Source organism: Calidris pugnax, unplaced genomic scaffold (assembly GCF_001431845.1).
Source record: "Calidris pugnax isolate Ruff unplaced genomic scaffold, ASM143184v1 scaffold484, whole genome shotgun sequence".
Classification (NCBI taxonomy): Eukaryota; Metazoa; Chordata; class Aves; order Charadriiformes; family Scolopacidae; genus Calidris; species Calidris pugnax.
The window spans coordinates 32,568-46,988 of NW_015091203.1; the positions used below are offsets into that span (position 1 = coordinate 32,568).

The 14,421-nt window shown below is 56.5% G+C and overlaps 1 protein-coding gene across 1 annotated transcript; it reads right to left on the bottom strand.

Moving 5' to 3' along the window:
• Nucleotides 1–989: 989 nt before the first annotated feature.
• Nucleotides 990–14,331, bottom strand: ARHGEF16 (Rho guanine nucleotide exchange factor 16). The gene is made up of 14 exons (XM_014959759.1): nt 13,762–14,331; nt 13,026–13,077; nt 11,662–11,831; nt 10,844–10,900; nt 8,653–8,813; nt 7,640–7,792; nt 6,830–6,959; nt 6,095–6,169; nt 4,713–4,805; nt 4,071–4,225; nt 3,411–3,608; nt 2,945–3,018; nt 2,456–2,557; nt 990–1,605 (listed from the first exon to the last, which is right to left on the bottom strand). The coding sequence occupies exons 1-14, from the start codon at nt 14,314–14,316 to the stop codon at nt 1,466–1,468; spliced, it is 2,115 nt and encodes a 704-aa protein (XP_014815245.1). The 5' UTR covers nt 14,317–14,331; the 3' UTR covers nt 990–1,465.
• Nucleotides 14,332–14,421: the final 90 nt, after the last annotated feature.

The window sequence follows — 14,421 nt, forward strand, 5'->3', positions numbered from 1 at the left end:
TCACATTTTTCCTTTCCTGTTCATATTTCTAAATACAGTCTGTTTGCCTCCTGTTTTCATGCAGCTGGTGTCTCTCTTTTATGGGTTTTATCTCCTCTAAATTAGCACTGAGGAAAAAAATATAATTCTTCCATCCACAGTTAAGAGAAATAAACAGAAAGCCTCACTGACCTTCTATTTATCTGCTCTCTCCCAGTCAATTACACTTACATTTGTGCAGCCAATTTTTAATCAGTGACTCTGATCATTCCCGAGATGTGTGTATGTCGAGAGCAAGTAGAGGCCAGAAAGATGCTGCCATAAGCCTGAAGCTTTATTTTTAGAGCTCCTAATGGGGAAACCTGGCTCCTTGGCCCCAATCTGCTTTTACATTTGTGCAGCCAGTTTTTAGTCAGCGACTCTGAAGTATCATTCCTGAGATGTGCGTATGTCAAGAGCAAGTAGAGGCCAGAAAGATGCTGCCATAAACCTGAAGCTTTATTTTTAGAGCTCATAATGGGGAAATCTGGCTCCTTGGCCCCAATCTGCTGCTGTGCTCGGGGACACCGGTGTCACCACTACCAGGTCTAACACAGGGACCCATCGGCACTGCTGAGGTTGGGTGCAGTTCCCTTTGGGGCAAGGAGAACACACATTTCATTGGGATCCATCAATTTATTGTTCATCCAATTCATCCTTTAACAGTTTAATCAAAACAGAGGCATTACAGCACTGCTGCCCCTGTGGATCCCAACCCAGGCACTGCCTCACCCCAAAATCATTCCCCTCCGTGAGGCTGAGCCCCGCAGCATTAAACATCTGGCTCAGGAAAAATCCAGCTGTGAGCTGCCCAGCTGGGACAAAAGAATCACCCTGCCTCAGCCCTCTTCATTAATCACTTTTTGGTGCTAATTCTGGGGGAGAAGGGTGGGAGAGGGCACCACTCTGCCATGGGAAGGATGGGCTTTGAACCCCCATGACTGAAAAAAATATAAAAAAAATAAAAAAAAAAAACAGGAGGGAAAAGGAGGGTCAAGCGTAGCGTGCAGATTGAAGTTCTTAAAAATTCCTGATTGAGGTATGGTCTGTCCATGCCCTGGCTCTTCCCACACAAGTGCAGCCTCTGAGAGGTTGGCAGGGAGAGATGCTGCAGCACGAGGCCCTTCACAGAGCCCAGGACACGGCGCAGCCTTTTCAACCCGAGCCAACACCGTGGCCGCTTCCTGAAGCCTCTCCCAGGTCATTAGTGTTGGCTGGGAGCGCTCGGGTGCCAGGACTCATATTAATTAGCTGCCGTCACCACCACTCCAAAATCCCATCCTGAAGGATAAGATCTGCTGCCCAGGACTGCTCAAGGCAAACAAAATTCAAGGAGGAAGGATCTCTCGCTCCCTTCTTCCTTGTGGGCTCAGTCTGGGGTTGGGGAGGGGGTTTGAGGACCCCCAGAAATAAGTCAGGCCAGAGGTACCTTGCCTCGACTGCCCACCTAGACGTCGGTCTCTATCCGCAGCCGCTCCATGCGGCGCACGTTGCACTCCACGGCAGTGCGGCTGGTGATCTCCCGGGCACAGGAACCGGGGAACCAGCCCCGCTCCCCGTCCCGCAGCCGCTCGCCCCAGCACCAGCCTAGGGGAGGAACAGAGTTCAGACCTTATTAAGGCCTACAAGACCTTATTAAGGCCTACAAGTATCTCAAGCTGGTCACACCAGGAGGAACATCCCTACAGCTCCCCGGGGACCCAGGTGGAAGGAGGGGCCAGGGGAAGCTCTGCTGGGGTTTGTAACCTGATGGTTTGATCAGGTTTCTTATCAGACCTTATTAATGCCTACAAGACCTTATTAATGCCCACAAGTATCTCAAGGGCGGGCTGAGGGAGGAGGGAACCAGACTCTTTTCAGTGGTTGCCAGTGAGAGGACAAGGGGCAATGGGCACAAGTTGGAACAGAAGAGGTTCCACTCAAATATGAGGAAGAACTTTTTCATGGTGAGGGTGACAGAGCCCTGGAACAGGCTGCCCAGGGAGGGTGTGGAGTCCCCTTCTTTGGAGATTTTCAAGCCCCACCTGGATGCTCCTGAGTAACATGCTCTGACAAGCTCTGGGTGGTCCTGCTTTAGCAGGGGAGTTGGACTAGATGGACTATGGTCCCTTCCAACTCTAAAAATTCAGTGAAATTCTGATTTACTGCCTGTTTTGGGGCTTATTTCTCTCACTTTCATGGTCTCTGTACTCAGCCTGAGTACAGGAGTCATGGGTTACGCACCAGCCACCCATGGCAGTGCTACCTCCATCAGCCTCTCCAAGGGGACCCACTGTCATCTGCTGGGACACAGCACCAGCCGGCAACACGGACCCCACCAGCAGCCCAGGGCTTCCTGGAAGCTTCTGAAAATTGCCATAATTCCAGTTTTCCAGTCCCCCGACCCCACCACCATTGCTCTGCCTAAGGGGAGCCTTCCCCAGCTGCTGACACTCACCATCCTCGCCGCCCAGCACCAGGACCACGTCAGCCTGCTGCAGGGAGATCTCATCCGCCTCTTTGGCCATGTAGGCACGGGTGATCTCCACTTGGCTCAGCTCTGGGGAGGAGAGCAGGGACCCAGTGAGCAGGCAGGGCTGGCAGCCACAGCCTGGCACCCCCCACTCCCTTCCCCTCCTCACTCCTCCTGCCCCTTCCAAGCACGTGGGGAGGGGAAGCCAAATCTCTTCTTACAGCTGGAGGCATTCCTGGAATTTCCCTGTGCCTCCTAGGGAATGTCCTGAAGGCTTATTGTGACTGATAACTTCATAGGAGGCAACTCCTAATGAGCCACATTCTCCTCTCTATCAAGTGGGTTCTCTCCATGGACCGACATCCTCAGCCCCTTCTCCAGCAGGAGCGGGGAAGAATTGGGTAAAAACCTGTGCCTGGAAACGCTCAGGCTCCAGCACGACCGCTCACCCCCTGACCTCCAGCATCCCGGTACCTCCTTTAGGAGTGGTGTCAGGCTTCTCCTTTTCTCGGTGCATCAGCGCCGCGATCCACCGGGCACGGTCACTCCTGGCAGAGGGAAAGCCCAGATCACAAAGGAAACCTTAGAGGCAGCATCCGTGTTGCCAGAGGTAGCTGGGAAATTCCCAGCAGGATGAAGGCTTTCAGGGGAAGTCAGACTGGACAAGCATCTGGGTCGTGCAACACAAAGACGTATCACAAGTGCGATGCACACATCGCCCGGCCACTTTGCTTAACTGGCACCAGGAAAAGGAATATATGGGGAATATATGGGGAATATATGGGGAATATATGGGGAATATAAAAGAGAAGGAAACAGCCTGTGCAAGTAGGGAGAGAAAGGCGCTTTGCAGAAGCCTCTGGGGGGGGCAGTTTCCAGGGTCCCATTTTGTCCCACAAGCAAGAAGGTGCCCCCTGTGACACCCCACGGGGCCACTCACAGCGTCTCGGCCGACAGCACGACCTCCTCCCGCCGGCCCTCGCTGTCCCTCTCCATCACCACCCGCAGCAGGTACCCACGGGACGGGGCACTGCTCCCCGTCTTGCTGGGAGGGGGGGAAGGCGGGTCGGCGTTCTCCATCTTCTCCACCGTCACCTGGTCCAGCGTGGCGTAGTTCATGACAGTGTAGCTCTCCTCGCTGTGGCAAAGACAGGACCAGCATCTCAGCCATGGAGGGGATGCCACCAGCAGGGACCAAGCGCCCTCCCACCACCAGCTCAGAGCCCCAGGGGGTGGAGTTCAGTGGGCATCACCGAGGTGACCATCATGGTGAGGACATGGGTTGATGGCCAAGGCTGGGCCATGACTCTGTGGAGTTGCTGGCCACCCACAAAGGTGGGTCAAGTGCTGTGGATCCAGGCACTTCCCTTCTGCCTAACAAGGGACACCTCAATAAAGGTCAAAAAAAGGGGAATCTCAAGAATTGCTTAAGCTACACGCTGCTTGGGAAATTGAGATTTTTAATCCCTCTTGTTGTAACGCAGGGAAAGGAAGGGATGCCCCCCACCCCCGTTGAGATGGGGAGATTGAGATTTTTAATCCCTCTTGTTGTAATGCAGGGAAAGGAAGGGATGCCCCCCACCCCCCCCAAAAGACTTACCTCTTCTTCTTGGTGATGATGAGGACGTCGTTGAACAAGAAGAGGTAGCAGAGCCGGCCGGCGCCTCGGCGGAAGATGCCGGCTTCTTCTGAGAGGAGGAGGTAGAGCTCCCCCCGCTTCAGCAGCCAGCGGGACGCAGAAATCAGTGGGAAAGGCTGAAACGGATCCCCAGAAAGCCTGGCTCACTGTCTGTCTCACAGGCAGCAGGCAAAAATCAAGTTCACAACCTGTCTTTGAACTTGCAGGGGTCAGTCGGGACGGACACATCACATCTTTTCCAGGAGGTGGGCAGAGATTGCTGCCAGCTGAGCCACCAGGAGAAACCTCCTCGTGTCAAGGGCAAGTCCAGCTCTCACCACCGTGTGCAGGAGGTGAAAGCTCAGCGTGAGGTAGAGGAGGAAATGAAGGGTTGTGAGGGAGCGTGGATCATCCAGGACCACCCTGCTGAACCCTCCAAGCTGGCAGGTTTAAGACAACAGCAGGAAAAACTGGTCTCCTGGGGCATGGAGGGGTGATGCTGGTCATGGCAGCAGTGATGCTGCAGCTGGAAGGGTTCCTGGGCCAGGTCTGACATGCCTGGGATGGGCCACTCTCACTGCACACCCCAGAAGGTTTTCCCCAACCACTTCCACAAGATCTCACCTTCTTCTTTCCAAATTCCAGCTGTTTCTGCAGGGTGTACATCTGCTCCGTCCTCTCCATGCTGCGAGCTCCCTCGTTGCAGCTCTTAACCAACTGGAAAAAGAAGAACAACCCCAAGGGAAGGGGGGAATGGCAGGAGGCTGAGCCCACTTGGTGCTTCCCTCAACAGCAGAAACGGCCAAGGGGTTGGGGAAAGGCAGCTGGAGGTTCTCCTGCCACCAGAGATCTCCAGGAGAGAGACTCCACGTTTCCTCTGCCTGGAGAGGGTCCAAACCACGCCAAGATCGAGCTTCCCCGAGGAGCAGTATGAAGAGGATTCCAAATTCCAGCTGTTTCTGCAGGGTGTACATCTGCTCCGTCCTCTCCATGCTGCGAGCTCCCTCGTTGCAGCTCTTAACCAACTGGAAAAAGAAGAACAACCCCAAGGGAAGGGGGGAATGGCAGGAGGCTGAGCCCACTTGGTGCTTCCCTCAACAGCAGAAACGGCCAAGGGGTTGGGGAAAGGCAGCTGGAGGTTCTCCTGCCACCAGAGATCTCCAGGAGAGAGACTCCACGTTTCCTCTGCCTGGAGAGGGTCCAAACCACGCCAAGATCGAGCTTCCCCGAGGAGCAGTATGAAGAGGAAGAATTAATCAGAATTAAGACAGGAGGGTGAACGCTCAGGCAGGTGGAGGGAGGGCAGAAGCCTTCCACAGGCAGGAGAGGCAATGCCACTTTGAGCGGGCAGCCCTGTGGCACCATGTCCCCTCGTGATGGCTCTTCGGAGAAGGTGCCACCACCAGCCATCCCTCCAGTCCAGAAAAGGTTGGTCCAGTGTGGCCCAACTGGGGGGAATTGTGCGTTTTGTTCCCCCAATGGATGAGCGAGCGGGACACAGACAGGCTTTAGGGGGACAAAAGAAAGAGCCACCACCACCAATCTCCGTGGTGCATCATCATGTGTGAGTGACCACCAGATGGGAAAGCAGATGGAGATGAGAGACAGGAACACGACTGCCACTGCTCCCACTGCTCCTTCAATCCTCTACGCTTTGCTCTTTGCTTTCTTTGCTCCTCTCTGCCTAAATCTCCAAAAAGAAATGGCAAGTAAGTGTCGAGGGAGGTTCTCAGAAGGGACATCACTCATGGAGAAGGCGACGTTGAAAGGAAGGACAAAAGATGGGCCAAAGAGGAAAGAAGAAAAGATGGCAAGAAAAAGGAAAAAATCAAGATGAGGTGGCAAAGGTGAGCCAGGGGGAAGATGTGTGGATCCAGCAGCCACTTGGAGCAGAGAAATCCCGAGTGAACCCACACAGGGAGGAAAAACCAGAGGCCAGAACGTCACTGGAGTGAGAGAGCAGTGGGCTGGAAGGAGGAAAGGTGGGGTCTGGCATGGGGCCTCACCTTGCTGATGGCTTTCAGAGCTCTGGTGGCAGCTCCGTACGCTGCAGTGCATGCTTTTGTTTTTTGACAGACAGTCTAGAACGTCAAGACAAGGCGCTTTAGTGACACGGTGGGACAGAGGCCTGCGCACCAACCGCTCCCCTGGGATGTGACACGGCTCGAGCCGTCCCCTGCCATCAGCCTGGCAGCAGGACAGGCACAAAGCAAGGTTTAGCTGCACATCTGGTCTCTGCTGGGGCTTCACCATCAGATTTGTGCCTGAGCACCACCCCCGTGCTGGGCATTCCCCCTGGTCCCGTCTCCTGCAGCCCATTACAGACCGGGAGCAGTTACTGGAACCCCAAGTCCAGCAGCTTTGCTCTTCCCAGTCCCAGATTTCGGTGAAGCTTGTGCAAAAGCTGCTCTCCCTTCCTGGACCACCCGACCATTAATCGAACAGGAGGCTCGTGCCACCCCTCTCTGGGTGCCCAGATGCAGCAGGGGGCACAGAGGAACCTTGTGTCATTCAGGTGGACGGTGCTGAGACGTGAGGGTTATTCACATCTGACACCCACCAAGAAGCAGATCACTCTGGATCTAATAAATCCCAAACAGAGGCTGGGACATCCCAGTCTCAGCTCCCAGGAGGATGGAAGGCCGAGCAGAAGACAGTCCCGGGCTCAGGAAAGCAGAGAAGGGTGTAACACTGTCACCTCTCCAGAGGTGCCAAGCGATGCCACCGTGTATCTTACTTACATCTAACAGCAGGGGAAGCCGAGTTACCCTCTGCATAGGGAGAATGAGAAATGATGACATTGGCAGGCCTCCACACTCTGGTTTCCTTTCAATTTGTTTCAAGGTCTCTTTAAATAAGGGGTTTGCGGTTCTGGAACAGGACAAGAAAGCTCCATTAACTTTGTTCTTCAGCTATCAGGATTTTTCCAGCAGCTTTCCATGCAGGAGCAATGCAGAGCAGAGAGGGCCCTACCTCTGGTGCCCAAGGGCAGCCTGAGCTCTGACCTGGGGTGGGAAGGGACTGATCCGTTTGTGGGTGGGTGGAAAAGCATCAAGAGGTGTCAAGTCCACCAAAAAGCAGGTAAAGTCTTAGATGTACCAACAGCAAAACACACTTGACCTGTACCACCAGTATGATGAGTCCATCAAAAAGCAGGTAAAGCCTTAGATGTACCAACAGCAAACACACTTGACCTGTACCACCAGTATGATCTGGAGCTGAACAACTTCCATACGTGTCCCTAACAGACCACGTATGTGTTATTGACCTTGGCAAGACCCATCCGCCTTCAGTACGTGGTGGCATCTCCCCAACTTATCCCCATCCTTTACTGTGCAACACAAACTGCATCCTCATCACCCGACACACTGAGCTCTAGGAGAAACTCTGCTCAGAAAGGAGATTAGGGAAAAGGAAACAACCAGAGGCTGGGGGAGCCACAGGCAGGTCCCGGTCCCATCTGCAGCCAGCTGGCCACCCCTGTGGCCCAGCAGAAAGCCCTCCTGGACAACCCCTCTGCAAGCCCAAGGCTGGAGCTCAGCTGTACTCACAGCAGCGTCTGGAGAGTCCTCTGCTGGTAGACTTCGTTGGAGCAGTAGCTGATGTAGGGGCTGAAGCGGTTGGAGGCGTGTTCCTCCACGATGTCACTGATGTCAGGGATGAGGGGGTTCTCCTGGTGCCGCTTCTCTAAGTCTTCGAAGAAGCTAAGGAGAGAGTTTCAAAGAACTTCACTACATGACTCATCAGGGCCAGGAAAAAATAAACCAAAAAAAAAAACCAAACAAAAACCAAACAGAGGGATGTTTGATGATGTTCCCACTGCAACTTTTCCGGTTTTCCCAGAGGAGACAAGGCCCTGGTCAGCCCCACGCAGCTGGGACCCCCATGTCCCCAGGGATGGGGAACACAGCTCTGGAGCATCCCCAGACCCAGACCCACATGAGATCCCTCCTCCACTTGGTCTCTCCAGGAATATTCCCTTCTGTCCTGTCCGGGACACTGCTGCCTGGCTGCAGAAGCCACGAGCCCTCAACGCCCCCGCAGCAGTTCCCAGGCCCGTGCTCTCCTCCTCCTCCTCTCTCCCACGTGGACACAGATCCCAGCCACCCTGAGCACCCGCTCCCAAGGCGTTTGCTCCCCACCTCCCAGGGTGCAAAGGCCACGCTCACCCTGGCTCTTTGAAGGGGTAATTGCAGTTTTTTCACTTTTCCTCCTCCACCCAAGGAGGAGTTTCCAGGCAAAGAGGAGTGTCCTGAGCACAGGGACGGCGGCTCAGCCAGCTCTCGGCGCCTGATGGCAACCACACAACTGAGCACCACCATTATAAACCATTAAAAACAGTGGGTGTCAGGGTAACAGACCATCTCCCACAAGATATTCAGGCCCCGAGCATGTAACAGCAGGAAGGCACTGCAGGGGAGCAAAGACTTGGCACTAGGAAGAAGGGCAATAGGTGGGATGTCTCTTCAACAAATCCAAGGGATGCCTGGTTTAACACGGCACATAAATGGAGCTCCAGAGTCCCTCCTCTGGTCCCCACCCCACACCGACGGCCCCCACTTGCCTGGTGCTGACCATCAGGACGTCGTTGATGTTGGAGAAGAGGTGGTGGTGCTCCATCTGAGTCATGGTCCCCTTCAGCTCCTCCGACTTCATGAAGTGGCCCACCAGGATGCTCAGGCTGTGCATGTAGGAGTACTCAGAAGTGATGATCTCAAACATGGCCTGAAAAAAAAAAAAGAAAAAAAAAGCAGGGCAGTGAAGGTGTAACAGCCCAAACTGACTAACCAAGGCAGTGAATTAAAACTTGCTGTATCTTATTTACATTTGGTTGGCACGAAGCCACTGGAAGTGTCTTTGCTCCAAGAGTACAGCATTCCTTGGATCATCTCATGCATTGCCTGGCCTACACCAACTTCAGCATAACCTACACCATAACTACAGCATGTTTTACTACACTCAGGCATTAATAAGCCACAGCACTAAGATGTTTTCCCTTCCAGTGGGTATTTTCCACCAGCATCCGAAGGAGCTGCCTGCTTTCCCCACCAAGATGAGCTGGTGAGCCCTCCCAGCACTGCCCAGTCCCAGAGCTGCTGGAAGCAGCAGCACCATAAGCCAGAGCCTTACTCTGGGCCATCCCCTGCGTGAGAGGTCCCACACTCAGCCCCATGTGTCCCCACCACACTCCCAGGAACCCCAAAGGCTCCTCTCACCTCCTGCCGCTTGCGTTCCTCGGGGGAGATCTTCTGCAGGATGCCTGAGTCCACCACCTGCGGGCGAGAGGCCACATCAGCCGCTGCCTTCGCCCCCACCGATGGTCCTTGAACGCCCTCTAGTGCGGTCCAGCCCTGCACAGCCCACCAGATCCCACCACAGCACCCTCTCCTGCAGCAGCATCTCCCACTGCACCATCTCCCAGCACACCATCATCTCCCACCGCAGCACCAGCATCTCCAACCGCTGCATCTCCCACCACAGCACCACCACCACCACCTCCCACCGCAGCATCTCCCACCGCAGCACCACCATCTCCAACCACATCATCTCCCACCGCAGCACCACCACTTCCCACCGCACCACCCCCACCACCTCCCACCACACCATCTCCAGCAGTAGCACCACCTCCCACTGCCCCACCACCTCCCACAGCTCCACAGCCCACGGCAGTTGGCTGATGCCACTCCGCAGGAGGAGATCACTCTCCCCCAGGGCCAGCAGGCAAAGCCCAGGTGTCCAGCAGGAGCATCTGCCTTTCCCCCATCCCTGGGTGTGCACAACCACAGCAGCTCCACAGGCACCCAACCAGCCTGGACAGGCCCCTGCGTGTCCCAGCCGGGGCTGGACAACCCCAGAACATCCCACCACAAAGACCAGGGCTGCAGAACTACCCACTCATGGCTTGTTTGGCAGCTCAGGCAGCTTTGAAAACACACTCAGCTGTGGCCACAAGACACCACGAGCACAGGAGCAGCCCATGGCCAGGGCAAGAGGGGGCATTTGGACTCTCGGACCATCATCTCCCACTGCAGCACCAGCATCTCCAACTGCAGCATCTCCCACCACAGCACCACCACCACCACCTCCCACCGCAGCATCTCCCACCGCAGCACCACCATCTCCAACCACATCATCTCCCACCGCAGCACCACCACTTAAAAGAAAAAAAAAAAAGCAGGGCAGTGAAGGTGTAACAGCTCAAACTGACTAACCAAGGCAGTGAATTAAAACGTGCTGTATCTTATTTACATTCGGTTGGCACGAAGCCACTGGAAGTGTCTTTGCTCCAAGAGTAAAGCATTCCTTGGATCATCTCATGCATTGCCTGGCCTACACCAACTTCAGCATAACCTACACCATAACTACAGCATGTTTTACTACACTCAGGCATTAATAAGCCACAGCACTAAGATGTTTTCCCTTCCAGTGGGTATTTTCCACCAGCATCCGAAGGAGCTGCCTGCTTTCCCCACCAAGATGAGCTGGTGAGCCCTCCCAGCACTGCCCAGTCCCAGAGCTGCTGGAAGCAGCAGCACCATAAGCCAGAGCCTTACTCTGGGCCATCCCCTGCGTGAGAGGTCCCACACTCAGCCCCATGTGTCCCCACCACACTCCCAGGAACCCCAAAGGCTCCTCTCAAGGCAGCAGGACCACAAGCCAGAGCCCTGCTCTGGGCCATCCCCTGCATGAGAGGTCCCACACTCAGCCCCGTGTGTCCCCACTGCACTCCTGGGAACCCCAAAGGCTCCTCTCACCTCCTGCCGCTTGCGTTCCTCGGGGGAGATCTTCTGCAGGATGCCTGAGTCCACCACCTGCGGGCGAGAGGCCACATCAGCCGCTGCCTTCGCCCCCACCGATGGTCCTTGAACGCCCTCTAGTGCGGTCCAGCCCTGCACAGCCCACCAGATCCCACCACAGCACCGTCTCCTGCAGCAGCATCTCCCACTGCACCATCTCCCAGCACACACCATCATCTCCCACTGCAGCACCAGCATCTCCAACTGCAGCATCTCCCACCACAGCACCACCACCACCACCTCCCACCGCAGCATCTCCCACCGCAGCACCACCATCTCCAACCACATCATCTCCCACCGCAGCACCACCACTTCCCACCGCACCACCACCACCACCTCCCACCGCACCATCTCCAGCAGTAGCACCACCTCCCACTGCCCCACCACCTCCCACAGCTCCACAGCCCACGGCAGTTGGCTGATGCCACTCCGCAGGAGGAGATCACTCTCCCCCAGGGCCAGCAGGCAAAGCCCAGGTGTCCAGCAGGAGCATCTGCCTTTCCCCCATCCCTGGGTGTGCACAACCACAGCAGCTCCACAGGCACCCAACCAGCCTGGACAGGCCCCTGCGTGTCCCAGCCGGGGCTGGACAACCCCAGAACATCCCACCACAAAGACCAGGGCTGCAGAACTACCCACTCATGGCTTGTTTGGCAGCTCAGGCAGCTTTGAAAACACACTCAGCTGTGGCCACAAGACACCACGAGCACAGGAGCAGCCCATGGCCAGGGCAAGAGGGGGCATTTGGACTCTCGGGGCCAAGCTGCTGTTCCTACCTCCGGGAGCTGGCTCCAGGTGACCTGTGCTGGGCGATAGCTCTGCACCACGATAGCAGTGCCCGACGGGGACGGTTCCTCTGGGATGGATTCCTCCAGCACATCCTCATCTGACTCATGGCTGACGGAGTTCAGCCCTCTCTCACGGATTTCCTGATAGAGCCGGGGCTCTGCAGAGGGAAAGGCAGGAGGTCAGCAAAGCCTCTCCCAGCTGGGGACCATGGATTCCCTTCCCACCGCCTTGCCCCGTTGGCCAGGAGCCCCAGCCAGCACCTCCTCACCAAGGTCGGACTTTGCACAGCCCCAATTAACCAGCAGCTCCCCAGAGCTTCCCACAGCTCTCCCGTGTTTGCCCGGGGACAAGCAAAGCTGGGAGCCCTGCAGCTGCGAGCTCAGCAGCTTCATCCCACCCCAGGGAGTGGGAAAGGCAGGGCTGGCACGCTCCCCTGGCTGCTGGGGGGGAAACAAGGCAAAAGCTTGTCCCCAGGCCAGGGAGACGCAGCAGGATCTCATGAACTTCAAGAAAGGCAAGTGTAGGGAGCTGCACCCGGGGAGAAATAACCCCCTGCACCAGGACGGGTTGGGAGTGACCTGCTGGAGAGCAGCTCTGAGGAGAAAGAGCTGGGAGTCCTGGTGGACAATAGGATGCCCGTGAGCCAGCAAGGTGCCCTGGTGGCCAAGAAGGCCAGTGGGGCATCAGGAAGAGTGTGAGCAGCAGGACAAGGGAGGTCATCCTGCCCCTCTGCTCTGCCCTGGAGAGGCCCCATCTGGAGCACTGGGACCAGTTCTGGGCTCCCCAGTTCCAGAAGGACAGGGAACTGCTGGAGAGGGGACAGCAGAGGCTACAAAGATGATGAGGGGCCTGGAGCATCTCCCTTACGAGGAGAGGCTGAGGGACTTGGGTCTTTTTAGTCTGGAAAAGAGAAGACTGAGGGGGAATCTGATCAACTTAAATACTATAAATACTTCAAGGGTGGGTGTCAGGAGGATGGGGCCAGTCTTTTTTCAGTGGTGCCCAGGGACAGGACAAGAGGAAACGGGCACAAACTTGAATGTAAGAAGTTCCACCTAAACATGAGGAGGAACTTCTTTCCTGTGAGGGTGGCAGAGCCCTGGAAGAGGCTGCCCAGGGAGGTGGTGGAGTCTCCTTCTCTGGAGACATTCCAACCCGCCTGGACATGTTCCTGTGGGACCTGCTCTGGATGGACCCTGCTCTGGCAGGGGGCTGGAGGAGATGACCTCCAGAGGTCCCTTCCAACCCCATGTAATTCTGTGAAAGGACTCTGAGGGGTTCACTTGGCTGGGAAGCCCCGGGTGCCCTGTGAGGCAGAGGGGACACCGCAGCTCTGGGGAGCAGCACTCACGGTCCTTGAACGAGCCGCCGCGCTTCTGCACCCGCTTCCTCCCGAAGGTTCTCTGCAGGAGGAAGAAGAGGAGAACGTGTTGCGGCGACTCATTTTCTGCGGCCAGAAATACACCTTTTAGCTCCTCCGGGAAGGAGGAGGAGGAGGAGGAGGAGAAGTCACCTGGGCAGCCAGTCAGCGTGTACCACCCTGTTCCTTCCACTCCATTTCTGTCTGAGCCCGTGTTTGCTGTACTGAGGTGACTCAGCCTTCACCCCGCGCTATCGGGGTCACCATCTGAACCACTCCACGTTACCGCCGCCTTTCACATCTCCCCGTCTCACACCTGGACTTTGCCTTCACCTGGAGTCTCCCGTTGCCCCGGACCTGGCTTCACCCATGTTTGTGCACAACCAACCCCCACCCTGGAGCCACAACACCCGGCCAACCCCTCCCTGCAAACATGCCCACGGCTGCCTGCCAGGAGCCAGCGGGAGCCCCGGAGCAGCCAGTTTCACCCCCCACCAAAGCCACGTTGGTAATTTCCAGGCTCCCCAGAGACCTGCTGGTGACACACGGGCTTCCCAAGGCACAAACCACATCACCGAGCCCTGCCAGCTCCATGCTGGGTGCACTCAGCTCTGCGATGGACAGGAGTTGGAGGAAAAAGGCTCTGCAGACCCTCCCAGCACTAGGAAAAAGGGGGGTTTGATCCCCACTCGACCCACAATGAGGTGACAGTGGGTGCAAAACCCACCTTGTTCCTGCCGGGGCTGCGGTCACGCCGGGCACTGCTCTCCTCTGACCCAGGTTTCAGCAACGAGGTGGTGTTGGCCAACTCCGGCTCCGTGCTCAGGCTCTTCATGGCCGCTCGGTAGGACATGTTCCTCAGGTTGCGCTTGAGGAGCCCCCCTCCATCCTCCTCCACCTCCTCCTCCAGGGAGATGCTGGGGACGGACGTCCTCTTGGGGTCAGTGCCCGGGGGGTCCCGGTTGGACCCGGTTGCCCCAACACTCTGGTGCCGGGAGGGGTTGTTCTTGGTCTTGGTGGAGACGGCCAAGCTTTTGGGGATCAGCTGCTGGGTTCCCACCTTCAGCGCGGCCGGGCTGTCCGTGCTGAGGACGATGCGGCGCGGCTCAGCCGAGGTGGGGGAGCCCATGGCCGAGAGTGAGGTGGCATTGGGCGCCGTGGTGGAGTTGTGCTTCCTGAGGGGGGAGGTGGGGCTGGGGGGCTCCTGCTGCACCGGGTGGCATCGGTATTCCAGGAAAAAGGGCTCATGATCCGCAGGGCTGCCAGAGGGGGTCCGAGACATGATGGAGGCACGGGGAACCAGAAAGCTGCGTCAGACAGATGGATGGACAGATGGTGTGACTTCTCCCAGTAAGACAGAGGGCATTTATCCTTGGCAGTGCCAGTG

Bases quoted from the DNA above. Each gene is read 5' to 3' on its own strand.
- ARHGEF16 (XM_014959759.1), bottom strand. From the start codon at position 14,316: ATGTCTCGGACCCCCTCTGGCAGCCCTGCGGATCATGAGCCCTTTTTC. The intron at 10,901-11,661 runs GTAGGAACAGCA...TCTCGCCCGCAG, and splicing joins CCTGGAGCCAGCTCCCGGAG to GTGGTGGACTCAGGCATCCT. The intron at 2,558-2,944 runs GTACCGGGATGC...TCTCCTCCCCAG, and splicing joins TGACACCACTCCTAAAGGAG to AGCTGAGCCAAGTGGAGATC.